General features: G+C 35.5%; 1 protein-coding gene across 2 annotated transcripts in view; it reads right to left on the bottom strand.

Moving 5' to 3' along the window:
- The window catches only part of LOC111146567 (CUB and Sushi multiple domains 3), a 1,261,269-nt gene that overhangs the window by 216,273 nt on the left and 1,024,626 nt on the right, over positions 1-20,370 (bottom strand). For both annotated transcript variants that reach the window (XM_022502159.1, XM_022502160.1), the window contains one exon: positions 16,971-17,087. In XM_022502159.1, coding sequence (XP_022357867.1) covers positions 16,971-17,087 — 117 coding nt within the window. The remainder of the gene's footprint in view (positions 1-16,970; positions 17,088-20,370) is intronic.

The following is a 20,370-nucleotide window of genomic DNA, read 5'->3' as shown; positions in this document are numbered from 1 at the left end:
GGAGATAAGGAGGTATTGGGTCTCTGTTCTTGGGAGAAATTTAGGTCATCATCAACCCTTGACAAAGTCTTGCGCATCTAGGCATTCAGATGCATCCTGGGAGAATCAGGTGAAGGAGGTACTTGGTAGCCATGATGAAAAGGATGAAGCAGCAGATTCTGTACAGGCACTTGGATCAAATAGGAATGAGGATTTATCTCAGTAGATACTATAGGACCAAATGCTACATCTTAACCTTTCCCCAGATCCACCTTACTTCTTCCCTGTTCCCAAACGATCCATCATTATACTGCTGGCATTTTTTAAACTTTAGATATTTAGATAACACTCTAGATAAGATGGGACATTTCATTTCTTAACCATGTGGATTTGTAACATTTTACATTATATCATACAAAAGCTTCATGGAATACTTCACCACAAAATTTACTAAAATATTTGAGCAGGAAATATAGGTCACAGAACATGCTATGGGTTTCTAACAGCATTATGCCTCTTGAGAATCTCAGTTTTTTTTTTTTTAAGATTTTATTTATTTATTTATTTATTATTTATTTGACAGAGAGAGGGAGATCACAAGTAGGCAGAGAGGCAGGCAGAGAGAGAGTGGGGGAAGCAGGCTCCCCGCTGAGCAGAGAGCCAGATGTGGGGCTCGATCCCAGGACCCTGAGATCATGACCTGAACTGAAGGTAGAGGATTAACCCACTGAGTCACTCAGGCACCCCGAGAATCTCAGTTTAAACTAGAAATCCTCAACAAAATTTTACAGGCTCACTACTTCCAAACAATCCAAAGACAGATAATGACACGGATAATAAAAACAATTTTATAACTTCAAAAATTCATCTTCAATTTAACAAATGTTATTTTTATAATTAAACAATTATGATTTTTTTGTATGAGGTTTACAACTTATAATACCTATGTCTTAAAATTTTTTTAACTGGAGGCCAAAGGCAGGTCCCTAAAATAAGTTAGAGCAATGACATAATGTGAGTTGCTGTCTGCAAAATAATCAATTGCAAGAGTTTCCTTAAGAAAATAGGTGTAGCCTAATTTTATGAATATTAAAATGGGGTTACCAACTGAGTAAGCACTTAGTTGATTGACACATGAGTATACTAATCTTCTGATTACTAAATATGGTAGATAAAAGTCTGGGAAAAATATAAAAATGTGTCATCCTTGTTCAGTGTAAAGGGTTACTTGATTACTTTCTTAGTCCTATCATTCCCATAATCTCTCTCTCTCTCTCTTTTTAATGTGCCAAAAGTTGTCAGTTCTTACATTTCAATAACATACAAAATATAACTTCTGACCACAAAGAGCTTACACATGAATTCAGTATTTTGGGGGCTGTAACTTAAAAAAAAATGCCCGACTAAATATATATGAATGAATCTACATACATACACAATCACATATATGTACACGTGGATGACATCACATTGACATATTAAGTGCTCTGAAAAGACTTGGAGGAAATAAGTCAAAAAGGTTTTCGAACTTCTTTAACCCAAACTTTTTTCAGGTTTTCTGCCTAAACTTCTCCCCGATGTATTAATGTTGCCTTCTGATACTTTTGGAAAGTCTGATGTAGTAAATTCTAAAGAAAGAAATTCCTTTCTCTAGTGTAGGGAAGAATATTTCTTCCAGCTTTAGTAGGGTGATATGAATTTCCCATCAATTATATTCATTTGTCTGCGGAGTAAATTCATTCACCAACATGAAGGGTCCTAGGCAAATGTCCAGGACTGATAAGTTTGCCGGATATTCTTTCACAATAAACTGGTAATTGGCGTTGTGTTTTATAAATTGTCTCCTCTGGGCTTGGAGAGTGGGAATCAATGTGAACCAATCTCCTAAAGTTTGACAACACTGAATTTTGGAACCTGTAAAGCTTATGATCGGAGTTTGGATTAGGCTCATGTCCAGAAATCAGGAGAGACCCGGGCTCCAGGTCTCATTGCCTGTGTGATATCACTGGCCTTTCTACTTATTTATCTATTTCAGTCGTTCCCTCTCTAGACCATGAATTACTCAAGAATATTTACTATACATTTTTATTCATCTCTCATACTCCCTACAATTTCCTCCTTTCTCCCACTGCCTAAACTAGCCTTTTCCTTGTTTCTTACCTGTGACTCTCAGACAGCCTATCTCCCCTGCCACAATGACAAAGCTAAAATATTCACCAAGCTGTTATTTTTCTGCTTAAACAGCTTCAGTAGTTCCTACAGCATGCATTTTACCCTGTGCTTATCCTTCATCTTACAAAATATTGTGATCTTTACTAATCTCCCTAATCCAAATTTGATCTTTCTGTTTTGGGTTAGTTTGTTTTTGTTAGTTAGTTAGTTAGTTTGTTTGTTTGTTTGTTTCACTGTTCACCTCTATTAGCAGAATTTGGGGTCATAGTTGTGTGTGTGTGTGTGTGTGTGCATGCATGTGTGAGTGTGTTTATATATGTTTGAGTATATTCAATTATATTTACCGGAGGACTCTCAAACTATTTAATCAATATGAAGCCCAGTCAGAATTGGTATTAGGCTGGGTATTACTCCTTCAGTTTCTGGGGGAAGGACCAGGGAAAAGTGTTCAGTGGCCAGAGAAATGTGGGATTGTTCAGGAGGCTGGCAACAGCAGGGAAATATTTCAATTCTAACAAGTAAAATGGCTGTGCCAGCATGTACCAGATGAATATTATCCCTAGATTGTCCCACTACAAAACTAGAGTATATGCTAATGAGACCAATTAAGCATTTCTGTTTCATCGGGCATCAGATATCCTCAGCCTAGAAAATGTCTCTCGAAGCAGTGGGAACTCAATAAGCATTTTTGAATTGATTTAAACATGGCATACAAAGCCTTCCATAATCTGGTCTCTAACTGCTTCTCTGGTTTCAAGCATATTAGTTTCTGAGTGGTGCTCTGCTCTCCAACCAAAGAGAAAAATATGTAGTTCCTTGCAGAAACAATGTACCATATATCTATGCCTTTGCCTGTGTTGTTCTGTCTGCCTGGAATATTGTTCTTGAAGAGACTAACAATTGCACATTCTCCAAGACTCAGGCCACACACTATTTCATCAGGTAAATGTTTCTGACACTGTGACCCCCATCTCCCAAACCTGCCATCAGTCTGCCTTAGGTGTTCCTCCTCTGTTTTTCCTTAGCATCCTCACAAACATCTATTATAGCAGTTTCCATAATCTTTTTTAAATAAACTGTTCCTTTGTCTAATACCTTTCTTATGATCTCCTGAAGGGCAAGCACCATTGTTACATAACCTGTAAACTCAGATTCTAGCTCAAGGCTGAGTGTGTATACATTGTTTAAATAGATGGTTGATACGATTACAGAATAATTACCACTTATCAGCAATATAATATAGGTCTCTGCCCACAATGTGGTTAGAATTAATTGTAGTGTATTTCTCTGAATTTAGAGATGGTGGAGAAAAGCAAAAGGATAAGAAAAAGGGATAGTAAGTCATTAAGTTCCCATACCTCTAAACACTGCAAACATATTAGATTGAAAATTATATTCATTCCACAGATGAATTTTGTTCAGACCATCCTGTGTTTTAAACACTGTAGAATTTACTGCTTTAAGAACGTGAACTTTTAGTTCACCACTGTAGTGCCTTTCTTTACTAAGTCCACATCCTGCTCTCATTTAACTCATCTGCCATGAAATCAATGCTTTTATTTTTACTATTTTTTAAAATACTTTGTTTATTCATTTGAGAGAGAGAAAGAGAGGAGCACGAGTAGGGGGAAGGGCAGACAGAGAAGGACAATCACAAGGAGACGCTAGGCTGAATATAGAGCCTGATGCAGGGCTTGATCTCTTGACCCTAAGATCATGACCTGAGCCGAAACCAAGAGTCAGATGCTTAAAAGAGTGAGCCACCCAGCGCCCCCAAATCAACGCTTTTAACTTGGATTTTAATTGGCAACATCTGTTGAAATAAAATAACTATTATACCAGGTTTAAAAAATACATTATATGCAAGTTTGCTAAAGGAAGCGATATGACAGATGAAAACTCTGTAGTTTGTTTTTTCAGTAGATAACAGCTTTTGTGAATTTGGAAAATATTTTAGTTACACTTCTTTTTTGGAGTTTCACCTGTTCAGCAAAATTAGCGAGGTTGATATATTAAGAGTTTATATAAACTGTAAGAGAATCCTAGTTAAATTCCTTTAACTCACAGCCTGGAACCACACTTCCGTCGTGTGTGATGTGCACCATGTATTCGTATACTGACCACAAAATAAACATCATCTATCCTTTCACTTATTTGAAATACAACTTACTGAGTTTTCAAATAAATGAATTGCTTAAAAATTCTGACTATTTTGAGGGGTCTAAAACAGAAAAATTAAATCATAAGTCACCAAAACAGAAGAAAAAATTCTATTTTAGTTGTAATCAGCACTGGATTGCAGTGTTAAACAAAAGACATCATTATACCATCCTGGAATATCAGTGGGAGAGCAGCAAAAATGATGGGTATTCCATGTTTACAAAAGGCTCTGCCTGTGGCATGCTGTGTGTTTTTGTGAATCATTTATCTTCTAGCTTTCATCTGTCATAGTGTGAGATATTACAAATGTGATTCTGCGTGACAGAATAATGAAACACTAAAAAAGACTTTAACAACTTCTCCATAAGAACTTTTCCAGAAAAAGTTATGAATACATATAGAGAATTGTGCCTTTTTTCCTTTTCATTAATTCAAATATTTTCCCATACCGAGTTCTGGAGGGGGAGACCATCAATTTTATAGTAAAATTCTGTAGGTAAAGATTTCTCCTTGTATATGAATTTTTGAGTTTACCCAAGGACTTATTTTGTACCTAAGTATAACTATTATAGTAGAGTAGAAAATAATTTTCTAACTTTTCTAGTGCCTGAAAAATGAGAAGTCCCTTCAAAAATACTTATGGAATTTTAACTATCGAGGTGATAAAGGTAAAGATGACTGAGGATATTCTGATGCATTAAAAATCAGGAAAGAAAAAGAAAGAAACTTTAAAAAGGAGAATGTAGCATAATGCTGTTACACAACTTACTTTACTTTTTTAGGAACATAAAAGATTCAGAATTTATACTAAATTCATAGTCATTTTTGTAATTAACTAAAATCACACAAATTCATGTAATTCTAAGATCAGACGCTTGAGTTATCAAAAAATTTGGTAGCACTCTCCTATATTTTACTTCACTAACCACTAATAGCATACTCTTCGATTCAAAAGTAAATTGCATGTGTGTATATATATACATATATATATATTTAAATTTTATTTATTTGTTAGAGAGAAAAAGAGAGAGAGAGTGAGCACAAAGCAGAGGGAGCAGCAGGCAGAGGGAGAAGCAGTCACCTCACCAAGCAACTAGCTAAATGTGGGACTTGATCCTAGGACCCTGGGATCATGATTCCAGCTGAAGGCAGACACTTAATCAATTGAACCACCCACATGTCCTATACATAATTTTATATACATAAAAGTGGGGAGGTCCCAGACCATTGAATCAAAGCTTTTTTATCTTTTTTTTTTTTTTTAGTTTTTATTTATTTATTTCACAGAGATCACAAGTAGGTAGAGAGGCAGGCAGAGAGAGAGGATGAAGCAGGCTCCCTGATGAGCAGAGAGCCCGATGTGGGGCTCAATTCCAGGACCCTGGGATCATGACCTGAGCTGAAGGCAGAGGCTTTAACCCACTGAGCCACCCAGGCACCCCAAAGCTTTTCATCTTATATATAAAAAAGTGAGGTACAGAAAGCTTAAATAACTTACTCAAGGTACATGGCCAATTAGAGGTAGATAAAAGACCACAATCCAGAGCTGTGGACTCCCAGTTCAATTTTTTTTTTCCAGTATTCCACAACAACTGTTCAATCTTCTCTTTAGTTTTTTATTGTTACCATTACTGACTTATGCCTTTGAACTTTAATTGAAAATAATCTTCAGCAATCTGAGGACAACTGGTATTAAATAGCTTGATGGGGCAGCCACTGAACTTATCAACTTGGTAAAATACAGCAAAAAGTAAAAGTGAATATGGATGGGAAAAATACTAATACAGTGAAACATCATAATCACTATTTAAACAAATTATTATAAGTTGTCTAGACTGATGTTTCTGCACAATATTTTCCAAAGTTTTTTTCTGAATTATTAAGCATCATTAATTTCCTATAGCTGATTTTTAAAAATTAGAGAAATTTAAAACATCAACAGTGACATCCATTACATAATGAATTCAAATATACATCTATCATAATGACCTAATAGATCATTTGACAGTTATTTTAAGAAATCAGCTAATAAAATTCTAGAACATACTATACTCATTTTCTTGGAGGCTGAAAGGAAATATTTTTTTTAAGTGGAAAGAGAACATAATGGCGATAGGAAGTTATATATATCAATATATTTAAGATATGATATTATGCAACTTATAAATTGCAGCTTTATTAAAGGGACCAAAGGCATGTTTTGATATCTGACTGCTGACGGATATCAACCCCCACTGCTTCTTTTCATCCGCAGCCACTTATCTGAGCAAGCTGATTAGAATGCCTGAGTTCTCCTTCCTTTGGCAATAGGGGGAAGTTGAGCCCACTTAAGCACTGACATGAACACAGGAACCCTCACACCACTACCAACTTATTTGGATAGAATTTCAAAGCTTCTCTCCCTTCCCTGCTGTCTCATGCCACTTTGGACCTGTTTGGGAGCCTGCTCTTTTCTTCCCAGAAAGCCTCATTATGTGACTAATTAAAAATGTTCATGTTCCCGTATTGTTTGTATGGTGTCATCCATTTCAAAATCCAAACCAAGAGTAGAGTAAGCTCGACAACAGATGTAGTGAGGAGGTGTCCAGGTGATGAGTAACAGGACTGAGCATCTTTCTCCTCTTGCTTTGGTTTAGTAACTGGCTCTTTTACCTGCTAGCAATCTTGCACTTTTAGCTATGCTGCTTTGTGTTGTATTTGCTGAGTTCTATAGAATTTTTATCATAGGTTTAATCAACCTACATAAACATTTTTTGACATTTAGTAACTCGGGTTACTAAATGTTTACTCCTTAAAGTTACCACAATACCACAGTACCACCCTGGGGTTGTGTCAAGCATGATCCTTTCTGTATGCCTCATGTGGAATTGTGTCTTGATTACAGCATAAGCTGTGACTAGTGCAAAGTTCAGAGGAATAGTTTTATGTTATGACTGTTCGTTTTGCATCTCAACCATGCATTGGTCCTTCTTCCATAGAATTCTCAGGAAAGGTACTGATACCATGTAAAATATATAGGGCTGTTGGGTGGCCAGTTGTCTGGAAGAACAGTTATCATGTAGCATTCTGAGGTCTATACTCCTAGAAGTAGTTGGCTCACTAAGATTCCATGAAAATGCTTTTGCTATTACTGATGCCCAGGTTTCTTTGTAACAAAGATGCTGATCCTTAGGCTTATAGAGAAACAAACAAACAAACGAACACACACACACACACACACTTATGGCATCTATGTGGGAAAATTAAAGACTTATTTAAAACTCTATTTAATCTGGGGGCGCCTGGGTGGCTCAGTGGGTTAAAGCCTCTGCCTTCGGCTCAGGTCATGATCTCAGGGTCCTGGGATTGAGCCCCGCATGGGGCTCTCTGCTCAGCAGGGAGCCTGCTTCTTCCCCCTCTCTCTGCCTGCCTCTCTGCCTACTTGTGATCTCTCTCTATCAAATAAATAAATAAAATATTTAAAAAAAAAAAAAACAAAAAAAAAACTCTATTTAATCTGGATCCTTAAATCCTATAAGGAAACAACTGTTAAAGGGAAGCCCCTAGCCCTCATGTTATAGATCTGACACTTTCTAGACAAAGGATTTTATGAATATAAGAGGAGGTACCCCTTCCTCCAAACTATATTTTGTTAACAATTAAACAAACAAAGTAGATACAAGGTGAGGAAGAAACAAAAAAATGAAAAAGAGACCACAATTTGACCCAATTAGAAATCCAAAATTTACTACAAGACTTTTTAAAGTGAAAATATAAAATGTTTCTAATTATCTTTTGTACCTCTACAACACAGATTTTGAGTAACTTTAATATCTGCCTGAGATGTACCAACTGACAAACCTTCATGGCCTTATATCATTATGGAGGCTCAAATTATAGTTATTCCTGGGGATTTCAATAAATTTAGAGCTAATGAACTTAGGCACACCCTACAATATAAAGGAGCTATGAAATATAAAATAGTGAACAAAGAAGTATGCCTTATCTTAATCATCAGAATATTGCCCTGTCTAAATATCCCACAGTGGGCATGGAAACTCTAACCAAAAATGTACTAAGTTAAGTTATGTCTTTGGCATTTACTGAAAGTTTGACAAATTGAGACACCACGGACATTTCTCCATAATTAAAATGGTTAATATGGCTCAACAGAAGTTCAAACAAAGTTTTCAAAGATTGAAACACACTATAAAAGACTTATTTAGAGAAGGGGTATTCATCTATTTTACCTCTTAAGGGCCCCATAATTAATATTATTCAAATTACTGGCTCCATCCAATCACCAGCTGGTAAATATTTTGCTATTATTTATTTGGGTCATATGTTGTTTAATACCAATTTCCACAGACTCTCAGCCACAGTTTTCTTTCAGCTACGATGGAGTATAACACTTTTTGACTTCAACTTTGAAGGGACATCTCTACCTGGCTACCCATGAGGTCTTCAATAGCTTGGCCAATGCACATACCTTTGTAGGCAAAATTATAAGTGTGCCCAAATTTATTGAGGAGCAGAGGTAATGATATCCTACTGATTACATCTTCCTTCATGGAGATGCATTTGCCACAGTCATTTAAGACATACAAATATGAGGAGCTCACAAAAAGGGAAGTTTTCATTTTCCCACACATAACAGAGGGCCCTGTCACCTCAATTAAAACCCTACAAATGACTTGGTCAGCCAGAAGTCACTCCATTCCTGACACCATTAGAAATAAACTTTTTTTAAGATTTTATTTTTATGTAATCTCTATACCCAATGTGGGGCTTGAACCCACAGCTCTGAAATCAGGGGTCACACATTCCACCAACTGAGCTAGCCAGGTGTCTCAAGAAAGAAATATTGACCTTCATGGCACCATACTGTTGAAACCTGCTAACAATCTTCTAGGAATTTTTGGATTTTAAGGTAATATATTCTAAATTTATAATTTTACTTAAGCCCATGAATGCTGTGACTAGTAAACCGGTCTACCTTGAATGGGCCATCTAAAAAAATTGTCTCTAGACTCTTTCCAAATTGAAATACAACAGGTGCCGTCCCTCAGAGATTCTGTTACTCTAGTGACTTTAGCAACTTCCTTTCATAGCTCTTGGAATCTCTGGACCACCCACAATAGCCAGAAGTTGCCCTTGAACTTATGGTACAAGAAGATTCCCCTCTAAACTCCATGTCATATGCCATTACAGTAGCAATGCTGCATACTGGAATCTCTTGGAAACAGAGGCTCTTGAAGTTTCTGCATCTATATCTCTGTACATTCAGCTGCCCGTTGTGCCTTGGGTCAAGGAAGTGTACCCTGCAAGTTCAGAATGGTCACTAAGCCCTCCTTGCTTAAAAGAGAAATGATAGCTACATATTAGAGCTAAACATAGGCCTTATTGCCTACCCTACCTGCACGAAGGTGTGGCTTTTCTGGTCTTTAGTTCCTTACCAGATGCCATGATTTTGCAGAGGTTCCTCTTCTGAACCTCTTAGCTACCTAAGTAACTTTTTGGGATCAAACTGAGTGAAAAACAAAGGGAATCTGTACACCTTACAAACAGTAAAACCAAGATCATTGACATGATTGAACACCCTGGAAAGCTGCTGTTTTTAATACTTTAACCAACACATGCTGATAAAAGACTCAATGATCAGTACAACCGCCCAAACTTTGGACATTCTTATACTAGATGCCCTGGTCAATGAACAGCCCCAGCTGAATGTGTTTTAGACCCTTGGACCACTGTCAATTGTCTGAACATGTGGTCCAAGGTTGCCCCTTACAGAGTAAAAATTTCTGGGAATCTTATCTCAGACATACTCTAAATACAAATCAGTGCAACACCTATCTCCACATATAATAAGGCCCCAATATTAAGGCTTCATCAAGACACTCCTTAGCCTTTTCAGAGTTCTAGTTGTTATTGATAGTGATCAACACAATCATTTCACTTCTCACAATTCAAAATGCTGAGTTCTGCAACAAGACATTCAATGGAAATTTCGTTTTCCTTACCCATCTCTGGATGCAAGTCATAAAAATTGACACTGTGGCTTAGACAAGTTAGAATATGACACATTTCAATTACCAGTCAAACAGCAAGAGTGAATTGTGATAAGTCTGATCCATTTTTGAAGTTTAATTATTGGCAAGTTTCAAGTCATACTCCTTCCCTATCTAGGGCAAGTTAATAAGAAACCTGGGGTATGCTCTCCTTCAGAACAAATGGGAATTTCAAACTGCATAAGCTCTGGCCAGTGTGTAGGAGCTTTCACTCCAGCACCACAATAAAGCCCAAAGCCAGTTAGCTTTGTTTCCTTAAGCAGTTCTGGATCTGACTGAATTCAGTTCTGGATTGTGCCCTGCTCTTCCCAGAAAGTCTCATTATATGAGTAATATATCTTTTCATACTTTTTAGTGCATGTGTGGTGTCATAAGTCTTGACATCCAAACCAGATTTGGATGAGGGATCCTGGTCTAGCTGGTAACCAAACACAGCTTCATCTAATTATATAAATAGTACCCAAAGAATTAAATAATATAAATATAGATACATACAATAATGACACTTTCCTTCCTCTAAAATGTTGGGCTTAAAAATAAGCGTTTCCTCTCTTATAGGCACAAAATTAACATACACATTTCTTCATATTGACATTAATAGAACCATTCATTTTTAAAAAGAGAGAACCCTTTCAACTGTTCTATATCTAACAAATAATGATAAATAGTAAATATACATTCTGAATAAACACACATTTTGTGAACATTTGTCATTGTTAGATAAGTAAATTCAATATTTACAAAACAGTAATCATTGATTTTGATGCACTGTTAAAAAATGAAGTGTCATAGAGTTTAAAAGTAGAATATAAAAAACCTTTGTTGACTGGAAGAGTTCATTCATTACTGAAAACTTGACACCAGGAAAAACAGAATGCCAATGACATGATTTACTGACCTAATGAGCATACAAAAATAATCTCAAAACAATTTGTCACTACAATTTGGGGAAAATTAGTGGCAATAAATTACTGAATTAAGGATAAAGCTAGGTAATGACAACATAAATTATGTAAGGCATGCTGAATAAAATAGATCATTGAAAACCACTGAGATATAAGATCAAAAGACAAATGGTCAGATATGTGTCTGAGTTTTAAAGGAGAATATACACAAGAGTAAAAGAATGGCTAGTAGTTTTAACACACAAGATGACAATAGTTAACGTTCTACCTGCAGGTCAAAACTACAGTAGTACATACTAAAAAGTACAGATACCCACAAGAATAAAAAAAACACTATATGGGTATATATATATATATGTGTGTGTGTGTGTGTGTGTGTGTGTGTGTGCATGTGTGCACATCTTAGTTTCAATCTACTGTTTTTGCTTTTTTCCTTCTAAATTCTAAGAAGACTTAAATTTTTAAGTGCTACATTTTATAGACCAACAGTTAAAACAGTATTGTGAAAGATAGGGTATGCAAAAATAAATTACATTTAACATTCATTATGTAAATACTTGAATCTGTAAGATGGAAAAGAAATACTAAATTTAATGAATATAATAAGAATTAATGAAATATTCTTTATCTAATCATTATCAGTGCTTATACTATAATATTATGGTAAAGTCTGAGAAAAAAGCAAATCAAAGAACCCCACAGCTATCACCCCATATTGTAGGCAACATCAAGGGAAAAATGTTTCTAAATTAACCATGAGGAAAAATACTACAACGAAAAATAGGAAAAATAATGGTTGTGAATAAGAAACAAATATAAAATATGTGAAAGTAGGTGGGAAATTCAACATGATGTCAATGACTTAAAACAAAACAAAACAAAAACTCCCTCCAGCAATACACAAAAGATTTTAGTAACTGTCTGTGCCCCTTGTACAGAGTAGACCAGTCTGACAAGTTCATGTGATTTAGGAATTCATTACTTTGAAACCTATGCAAGCAGACTGCACTGATAGCACAAGATAAAGAGAGGGCAGGCTGGCTGGGAAAATGAAGAAGAAAAACCTGACCAAAGTTTTCAGGCATACTTCTAAGTTTCTACATTTGGAAGCTAGTCTTGGGGGCAGAGTTAGCTTTGTGCCTTAATAAATATACATTCAAAGAGGGCCTTTTAGGAGGTGAAACTGTCTGGGATGCTAAACACAAAATTAAGTTACCACAGACTACTCTAGATATACTCAAGGTGATTTGCATGTTGGAATTCTCCAAGAAATCTAAATGTCAGTTTGCATTCTACAGAGCTAATATTTATTACATGCATTAGAGAGTAATTTTTGTTAAGGTTTTCTACATAAAACTGTGGTAATATAGTCCATCCTCTGTAGTGAGTTGAGTAGTGCTGTTTTCCCCCCCACCACCATCATGCCAAATTTGTATCTACCCAAGAGCTCAGAAAGTCATTGTATTTGGAAACAGGGTCTTTGTAGATGTAATTAATTAAATATTAATATGAAATCATATTGGATTAGGGTGTGCCCTAAATCCAACAACAGGTGTCATTATAAGGAAAGAGGACAAAGATACATGCAGAAACAGAGAAGACACACACACAAGGCAAAGGTCTTGTGAAGAAAGAATCAGAAATCAGAGTGATGCAGCTATAAGCCACAGAAGGTCAAGGTGGTTGAAAGCCACCAGGAGCTCTGAAGAAGCAAAGAAAGATTCTCCCCTAGGGCCTGCAGAAGTAGTGTGGCACTATGGATAACTTGATTTCAGAGATCTAGCCTCCAGAACTGAGAGAATAAATGTCTATTGTTTAGTCACTGAGTTTGTGATTTTGTTATGGCAGGCTTCTGACACTAATACATTCTCTTTTATACATAATCCTGGATTGTGAGGAATGGGTGACCTGAAGGGAAGTGAGGTTGGGAACCTGGAAAGGGATAATCATTTCAAAAAGTAATATTGTATGTGAAACTAATTTAGGTTTTATGTTACTAGTTATGAATCATTTCTTCTGAATTATAAAGAGGTCTTTCAGTATTTTTTTTTAAATCCCATCTCTTTAAATTACTTCATGCATCTTGATTTAACAATTAGTCTATCTAAAATATTTAATTTTGTCCTTCTATTGTGTCTTTCTCTTGGGCTTTCTATAAAATAAGAACTCCATTAATTTTCATCTTAAGAGAAAACAAACACAGACATTAGCCTCTGACTTGTACCCTACCTCACTGCTGACCTAGCTCCTTCTATTTTTTCTTAGCCAGAATTGTTGAAATAGAAGTCCACAACATTTATTCTCCAATTTCTATAATTCTCCCCTCTCTATAACTTGATTATTAACAAAAATATTTTTCCTCTAACAGTGTCAATAGTTGTCCCACATTCTAAAGCATCTTCTCTATATCAAATTCAAAATTGAAAATATGTTTGCATGTTTCGGTACTTCAAAATAATGCATTGCATGAAGACTTAAACAATCAAACCATAAAAGGGAAACAACTGGTAATTAAAAATTGAAAAATGAAGGAAAAATAAAACATATTTTATTAATAAAAAGGTAGTATATTTTTAAATCACCAAATCCAAATGAAATAGCTTAATTGTTAACATGAATAAATGTTACTCAATGATCCAGAATTATTCTAGTTCTACATATATAGAACAACCATAATCCTGCAGAATGAATATCACCAAAGTGACCCTAATATCAGATGTTCAATGAAATCCAGTGATGCTCGTGAAGGCATTAGGAATTGGCAATTTTCTTATTTATAAAAACTGAAAGATAGGAATTGACTGACAGATAAATATTCATTCATTCAATCAGTAAAGTAGGGTCATATTATGTTCACATTTACCTGATCTGAATTCAATTATACATTGGGCAAAAATAAATAAACGAAAACAATTTGGTAGCGCATGACCTATAAAAAATCAAGGTAGCTCATCTGGCATTATCTAAAGACACTGTTACCTGTTCTGACATTAGAGGACAAATGTCCTGTTAGAATTATTCAGAGACTATATGGCTTATGCAAAACTAGGTAGATGATCATTATGGGTAAGTTAAGGGATTTTATGTGTGCTGTTGATTACATGTGATTTTCTCCTTATATAGGAGAACATTAGTAGTAGTAGAACATTAAACTTCATAAGAAATGAAATTTCAATGAATGAATTGAGTGTATTTGGTAGATATTATGCTAAATGATTAAAAAGTAAAATTCTAGGTGTGTCAGCATATAAAAGATACAGAAGAAGTTTATAATTTGAGATAAGTGACAAGAAGAAAAAAAAAGTGAGAAATGATATATTAGGAAGTGATACCAAAAAGTCATAAAGCAGTGGCAACAGAGTGAAATTATGAGAATGAAAGGAAGAAGAAGCAAAGTAGAAATTTGTGCTACTCTTGAGACCCTAATAAATCCATTAATTCAGGTTATTTTATTTTTGGTAAGTGGTAGTGGAGTGTCTGCAAATGTGAACATAAATGTGTGTGCAACTGTATCTCTGTGTGTATGTGACTGATTCATGTGTTATTCTGCCAATCACTTATACATATTATATCATTTAATTATAAACTAACCCTATGAGGTAGACATTTATCACCTCTATTTCAGAGATGAGAAAAGTAAAATTCAGAGCAATGATGTGACTTATCTAATGAGAAAGAGTAATGAATTGTGCTTTGAATCCAGAAATCTGACTCCAGATTTGTCATGTCTAACCTCGTAATGAGCTTGAACTATGTGAGATATATTTTATATATGGAATTTCATTCACTATTTCCAACAACTCTGCTCTGCAGACATAATTAGCTCCATTTCAGAAATAAAGAAACTGAGTCTCATAGAGCATATGTAACTTGTCCAAAGACAGATAGCTATAAGATGCGACATGCTGAAATTAAAATTCAAGTTTGTCTGACTTCGTAAGTAGTTTGAAATACAGAATGATGCAACATTTGTAAAAATAAAATCAGTTTTACTAATAAGTCCAAGTACATTTGACTTCATCCACAAATAATCTAAGATGTATTTAAAAATTAATATTAAAACAACTGATTATTATTTGCATTATTTTTTACATTAAGATGATTACATTTAATTTACATTATGTTTGCTACGATAGAGTCCATTCTGTAAAAACTCATTGATTTACTTTTATTTTAATCCGTACTTTTTCCTTCCCTTTTTGAACACACATAGGCCACTGTAATATATCTCTGTGACCAGCATGTCTATGTGTCAGGAAAGGAAATGTCTGATTTTTCTTACTCATTTTTTTGGCCACATGATATCCAACGAATAGATTTAATAAAACAAATCGACAGCTTATAAAGACAACTGAGCTAACCACTCAACATTCTGGACCATCATTGCTGGGGTTCTGTCAGCAACCATGTAACATTGTTGGCATGGGGGACTATAAACTCTTCTAGCAAGGAAAGGACTATTTTGGGGGCACCAAAGGCAAAATAATAAAAAAAAAAAATTAAGTAGACAATGCTTATCTTTCTAAACTGTCATTCTCAAAGAGCTCAACTCTGATTTAACCAATCAATATCCTAGGACAAAGAAATATTTTGTAAAGAAAGAGACCCCTCGCTAATGTTGGCATTACTGTTCTATATCAAGGTTAAACACAAGGTTCAGTACTTCACTTCTGATGACCATGTTCTCTCAGTTGAAGATCTTGGGCTTGTTTCAGAAGAGAGAGGAGGAGGATATACAGGTAATATCAGGTTATAAGAAATTGGACTGGAAGCATCAGCTTATTTCATGTATCAGCAGAAACATTAAGTCAAGATGCGATCCAAAAATCCCGATATGATAAAATCCATGTCCTTCTGCTAAAACACTTTGTCATTCAGACCGAGACATTCATTACAGCTGAAGCAAATCCTTTACCATGTAACACAATGCTGTAAATCTAAATTGCAGAAGTCTGAACTTCCAGCCTCTCTCCCATACTTTACTGCTCACTAAATTTCCTTTGTCTATCCATCCATAAACAGAGCTTAACCTGGGTGAGATCCAGCTGGATCTTAGATGCAAAACCTTTAGAAGCCAGGTAAGTGACTTCTAAGACTTGTGATCAGGGAGATGTGAAGGCAGCAAAGGACACATTGTCTTCTCAGTGCCAATACGGAACAGATTGTCAGCTTGACAAGATGAGCGGAAATGTCCTTTGCTGTCTTTTTATATTTGTTGCTGTCCCAGATACTAGGTACTTAAAACCAAAATCTTTTCTTCCTGGAAATGTGTTTGGAAAAGTATAAAACAATATGATTGTTTTGTACATACTTTTGTCATTATTGTAATAGTTCTTTATTTGACTTTATGCATATTTTGCAGAGTATACTTTGCTTTATGCTCTGGTAATTTCCCATTTTATGTAATTCCAACATGAAGGCACTTGCAAGGTTACTGGATGTACTTATTTTTAAAAATTAAAAACAATCCTGTTTTCATTTTTATATTGTTGTTCACCTGTGTACTTGACTGTAAATTCAGATTGAGTAAAATGACCTCAAAATTTTATTATTACAAAGCTACTATCTAAAAAGAATTACAGAGTAAAGCACTTTATGAATAGTGAATATTTTCATTAAAAAACTAACAATTTTGAATAGCGTGTAGTGGAAAATAAAGCATGTCTGGAATGAAATACTACGTGATGAGGTGAATGTTACTTACCAAACTCCTTGGGAACTGCTATAGAATAAACACAATTATGTCCAACACTGTAATTTTTGGGATAGTTTGGTGATAGAACAGTGCCTTCTGAACCTGTTGAACGACTTCCACAGGGTGCTAGGAAATAAAAATGACAAAAAATATTTTTTAGACGAACTTAAAAAATTCATATTATGGATATTTTCTTGATATCAAATTATAGCTTTTGAACTTTAAGGCATAGGACTTCTTTCCATCTTTTAACAAGATCCACCATTGTCAAATATTTTAAAAAATAAATTGTGGTCATATAAAATTTTAAGTATTCAGATCCACTCTTCTCAGAAATAAAGTTAATATAATAGTATCATAATGGTACTATCTCTAGAGGTAATAATGGTGGCCCTGCTTTCATTTATGGTCAAAGTGTAAAGATAATCATCTTTTTTATAATGATGAGAAATTACATATGCAGGTGGGAAACTGTTCTACTCACTTCCAGGCTTTGACCTGATACTCAAAATCAACCTTGATTATGCTGCCACCAAATTAAGTATTTTTATTCATGGGACAGGGACGGCTGTACCAATACATTCACCCGCTCATCTAAGTAAAATACTCTCAACAACATTTATCCATTTATAAGACTTATATTTGAATCAGAAGAAATGCTGATGGTGTACAGAGTCAGATTGTTTTTTGCTACCTCAGCCCCAAATGTACTATGTTCCTACAAAAGGTGAGGGTGAAACCAATGTTTCTGGCAAATTTGTAGATGATGGTTCTGCTGTTCCCAAGATAGGGGACTACATTAGGTTTTATAGTTCTGGGCTATGAAACACACCTGGGCTACTGAGGCAGATTTAGGTATTGAAAACATAAAGATGATAGCTGATATTCTCTAAGTGAATGAGATCACCCAGAAAACTATGCAGAGTGAAAAAAAGATAGCCGAAGACGAGGTCTGGGGAACGCCAAGGTTAGGATCAGATAGAGGGTGGCAACAGAGAAAATAGTGTCTTGGAAGCCAAGGGAGAAAAAGAAGTTAAAAGAAAGTGTTTAACAGCGTTAAGTGTTGCAAAGTGGGAATAAATGAAAAAGGAGTCTGTGTGGATGTGGCGACCTGGAGTGTCACAGAGCAGGGTCTTCCCTCTGTCCATGATTTTCTCAAAGAGGGATGCGGCCTAACTGCAGGCCCTCTGGCCCCGCCCCAAATTCCCCCGAGGTAGAGGTTGAATGAGGTTCCCCATTGGTGAGCCCAGGACAGGAATTTCTACTATACTGCAGATGGGGGCCATTCTGCTTGAAGAGCCCACTGGCTGGTCTGCTCCTCTGCCGTGTAAGTATTACAGGGCGAGTCTGGTGAGAGAGTGACTGATTGTTGAGGGACACCTGTAGTGGCCTTAGAAAGCCTACTGTTTGAGCTCGTCTGCTTTTATCCATATTAAAGCTAACAGTTTGCTTTCCTTCAGCCTATCCTTTAATCGGCTTCGAACTTGTGCAGAGAGGACTCCCAAGCAAAACGGGAATTTTTGGTATCATTAATACAACAGTTTCAACTAGAGCAGCTTTCTGTAAATTACAGCCTGCCAACCAAATCCAGCTCAAAATGAGTTTTTTTTTTTTTACATTCCTACGGTTACAAAACAAAACTAAGAGTATGTGACGGTGACGTATGCGGCCAAAATCCCACAATACCATCTGGCCCTTTACAGAAAAAAGTTGGTAACCCTTGAAGTAGAGACATGGTAGGTAGATTGTAGTTGGATAAAGAATAAGGGGTCTTGGGGTGCCTGGGTGGCGCCTCTGCCTTTGCCTGGGGTCTTGATCCAGGGGTCCTGGGATCAAGCCCCACATCCAGGCTCTCTGCTCAGCGGGGAGCTGCTTCCCCTCCTTTCTCTCTGCCTGCCTCTCTGCCTACTTGTGATCTCTGTCTGTCAAATAAATAAATAAAATCTTTAAAAACAAAACAAAACAAAAAAAAGAGAATAAGTGGTCTATAAAGAAATACGGAAGTAATCAGAACCTTAATCATCAACTAAAGGAGAATGTAAGGAGTAGTTAAGGAAAGGTGGAAAGCTGAGTTTTTGTTATTGTTTAGTTTAATAGGAAGGAAGGAGTCATTACAAAGGGAAAATCAGAAGCAGCCCTAGAGTCTAGGAAAAGGTAAGATCGAGAACAAAAGTTGAGTGATTAGCTTTGGAAAACTTCAGGGACACTCCTCTGTAACCCGAGGAAAGGGTTGAAGGAAACTAGAATTGCATAGATTTAATTATATGTTGGAAATGTATTGGAGTTAATGCTGGATTTTCCTTTTAAAGAGAGCTGGATGCAGTCAGTAGTGTGTTAGGTGACTCGAGAAGAGCCCTGACATTTGAAAAAGTAAATATTTTGATGGATTCCTGGCCAGAGTTTAAAATATAGTAATATATTTAAAACACATACATATAACCCCAATAGTATCTTGTATTACACAGGGTGGCTAATGAATGTTCTGCCTTTTAATGTTCTATAAAATCGTAATAAATAGCTAGAATTAAACATACTAAAATTAGAACTCCACAGAATAACAAATTAGCAGTGATGATGATAACCAAATTGGCAGTAATGATGATAACCAATCACTCATTATTGTTTGAGATTACAGTAGTCAGGTGCATTCTTAGTTCAACACTGATAACTTTATTTCGCTGATAATACTACTGATGAGAGAATCATTCAAGAATGAGTAGTATGTTTTATGTGAACTTTCCTTCTGATTTTAAGGTGCTCCAAAATTACAATACTTTGAGTGTCTGTGACAGTAATTCTTATTTTTATATTTGGGAAGTATGAATAGAAATGAGATCTTCTACCTCAAGTTCAGCTTTGTGACTTAGTCATGAACATTCTGCATCCCACATTAATATGCCTCTGACAGTCTCAATTTGCTTTTTACATTTTATTTTGCATAATGGACATTTAAGACAGCTTTTTAAAAAATATCATTTATAAATATAAAAAATGTGAAGTTTTTTTTAAACCACTGGTGAATATATATGAGGTTGCAGTATAATCATATGTTCTTAGTATAATTAATACTCTGTTAGATTCTGTTATTTGGACCAGTAGCAATAATTTTACGTTTCTTCTGGTCAGTGCTTATAGCATGTCCTAGTTTATAATAAGTTATATTGAATACTATAGTGACACACCATTTTATGCAGTGTGCAGATAATATAAATAAGGGAAAATTAACTGTGCACTGAGATACCAATTTATTTTAATCTGTTCTATGTTTCTAAAAATCAAATGTAATAATGACTAAGCCAAAGCAACTTTACTAATTCTCCTAATATTGGTTCCTAGAAGCTTTTTATACTCTCTCTTCCTGTTTTAATTTCATCTTACTGGATAGTACAGAAACGGAAGCCTTTATTTT

The sequence above is a fragment of the Enhydra lutris genome, unplaced genomic scaffold (assembly GCF_002288905.1).
Source record: "Enhydra lutris kenyoni isolate GAN:26980312 unplaced genomic scaffold, ASM228890v2 scaffoldscaffold14, whole genome shotgun sequence".
NCBI lineage: Eukaryota > Metazoa > Chordata > Mammalia > Carnivora > Mustelidae > Enhydra > Enhydra lutris.
This window is presented reverse-complemented; position numbering and strand designations above follow the sequence as displayed.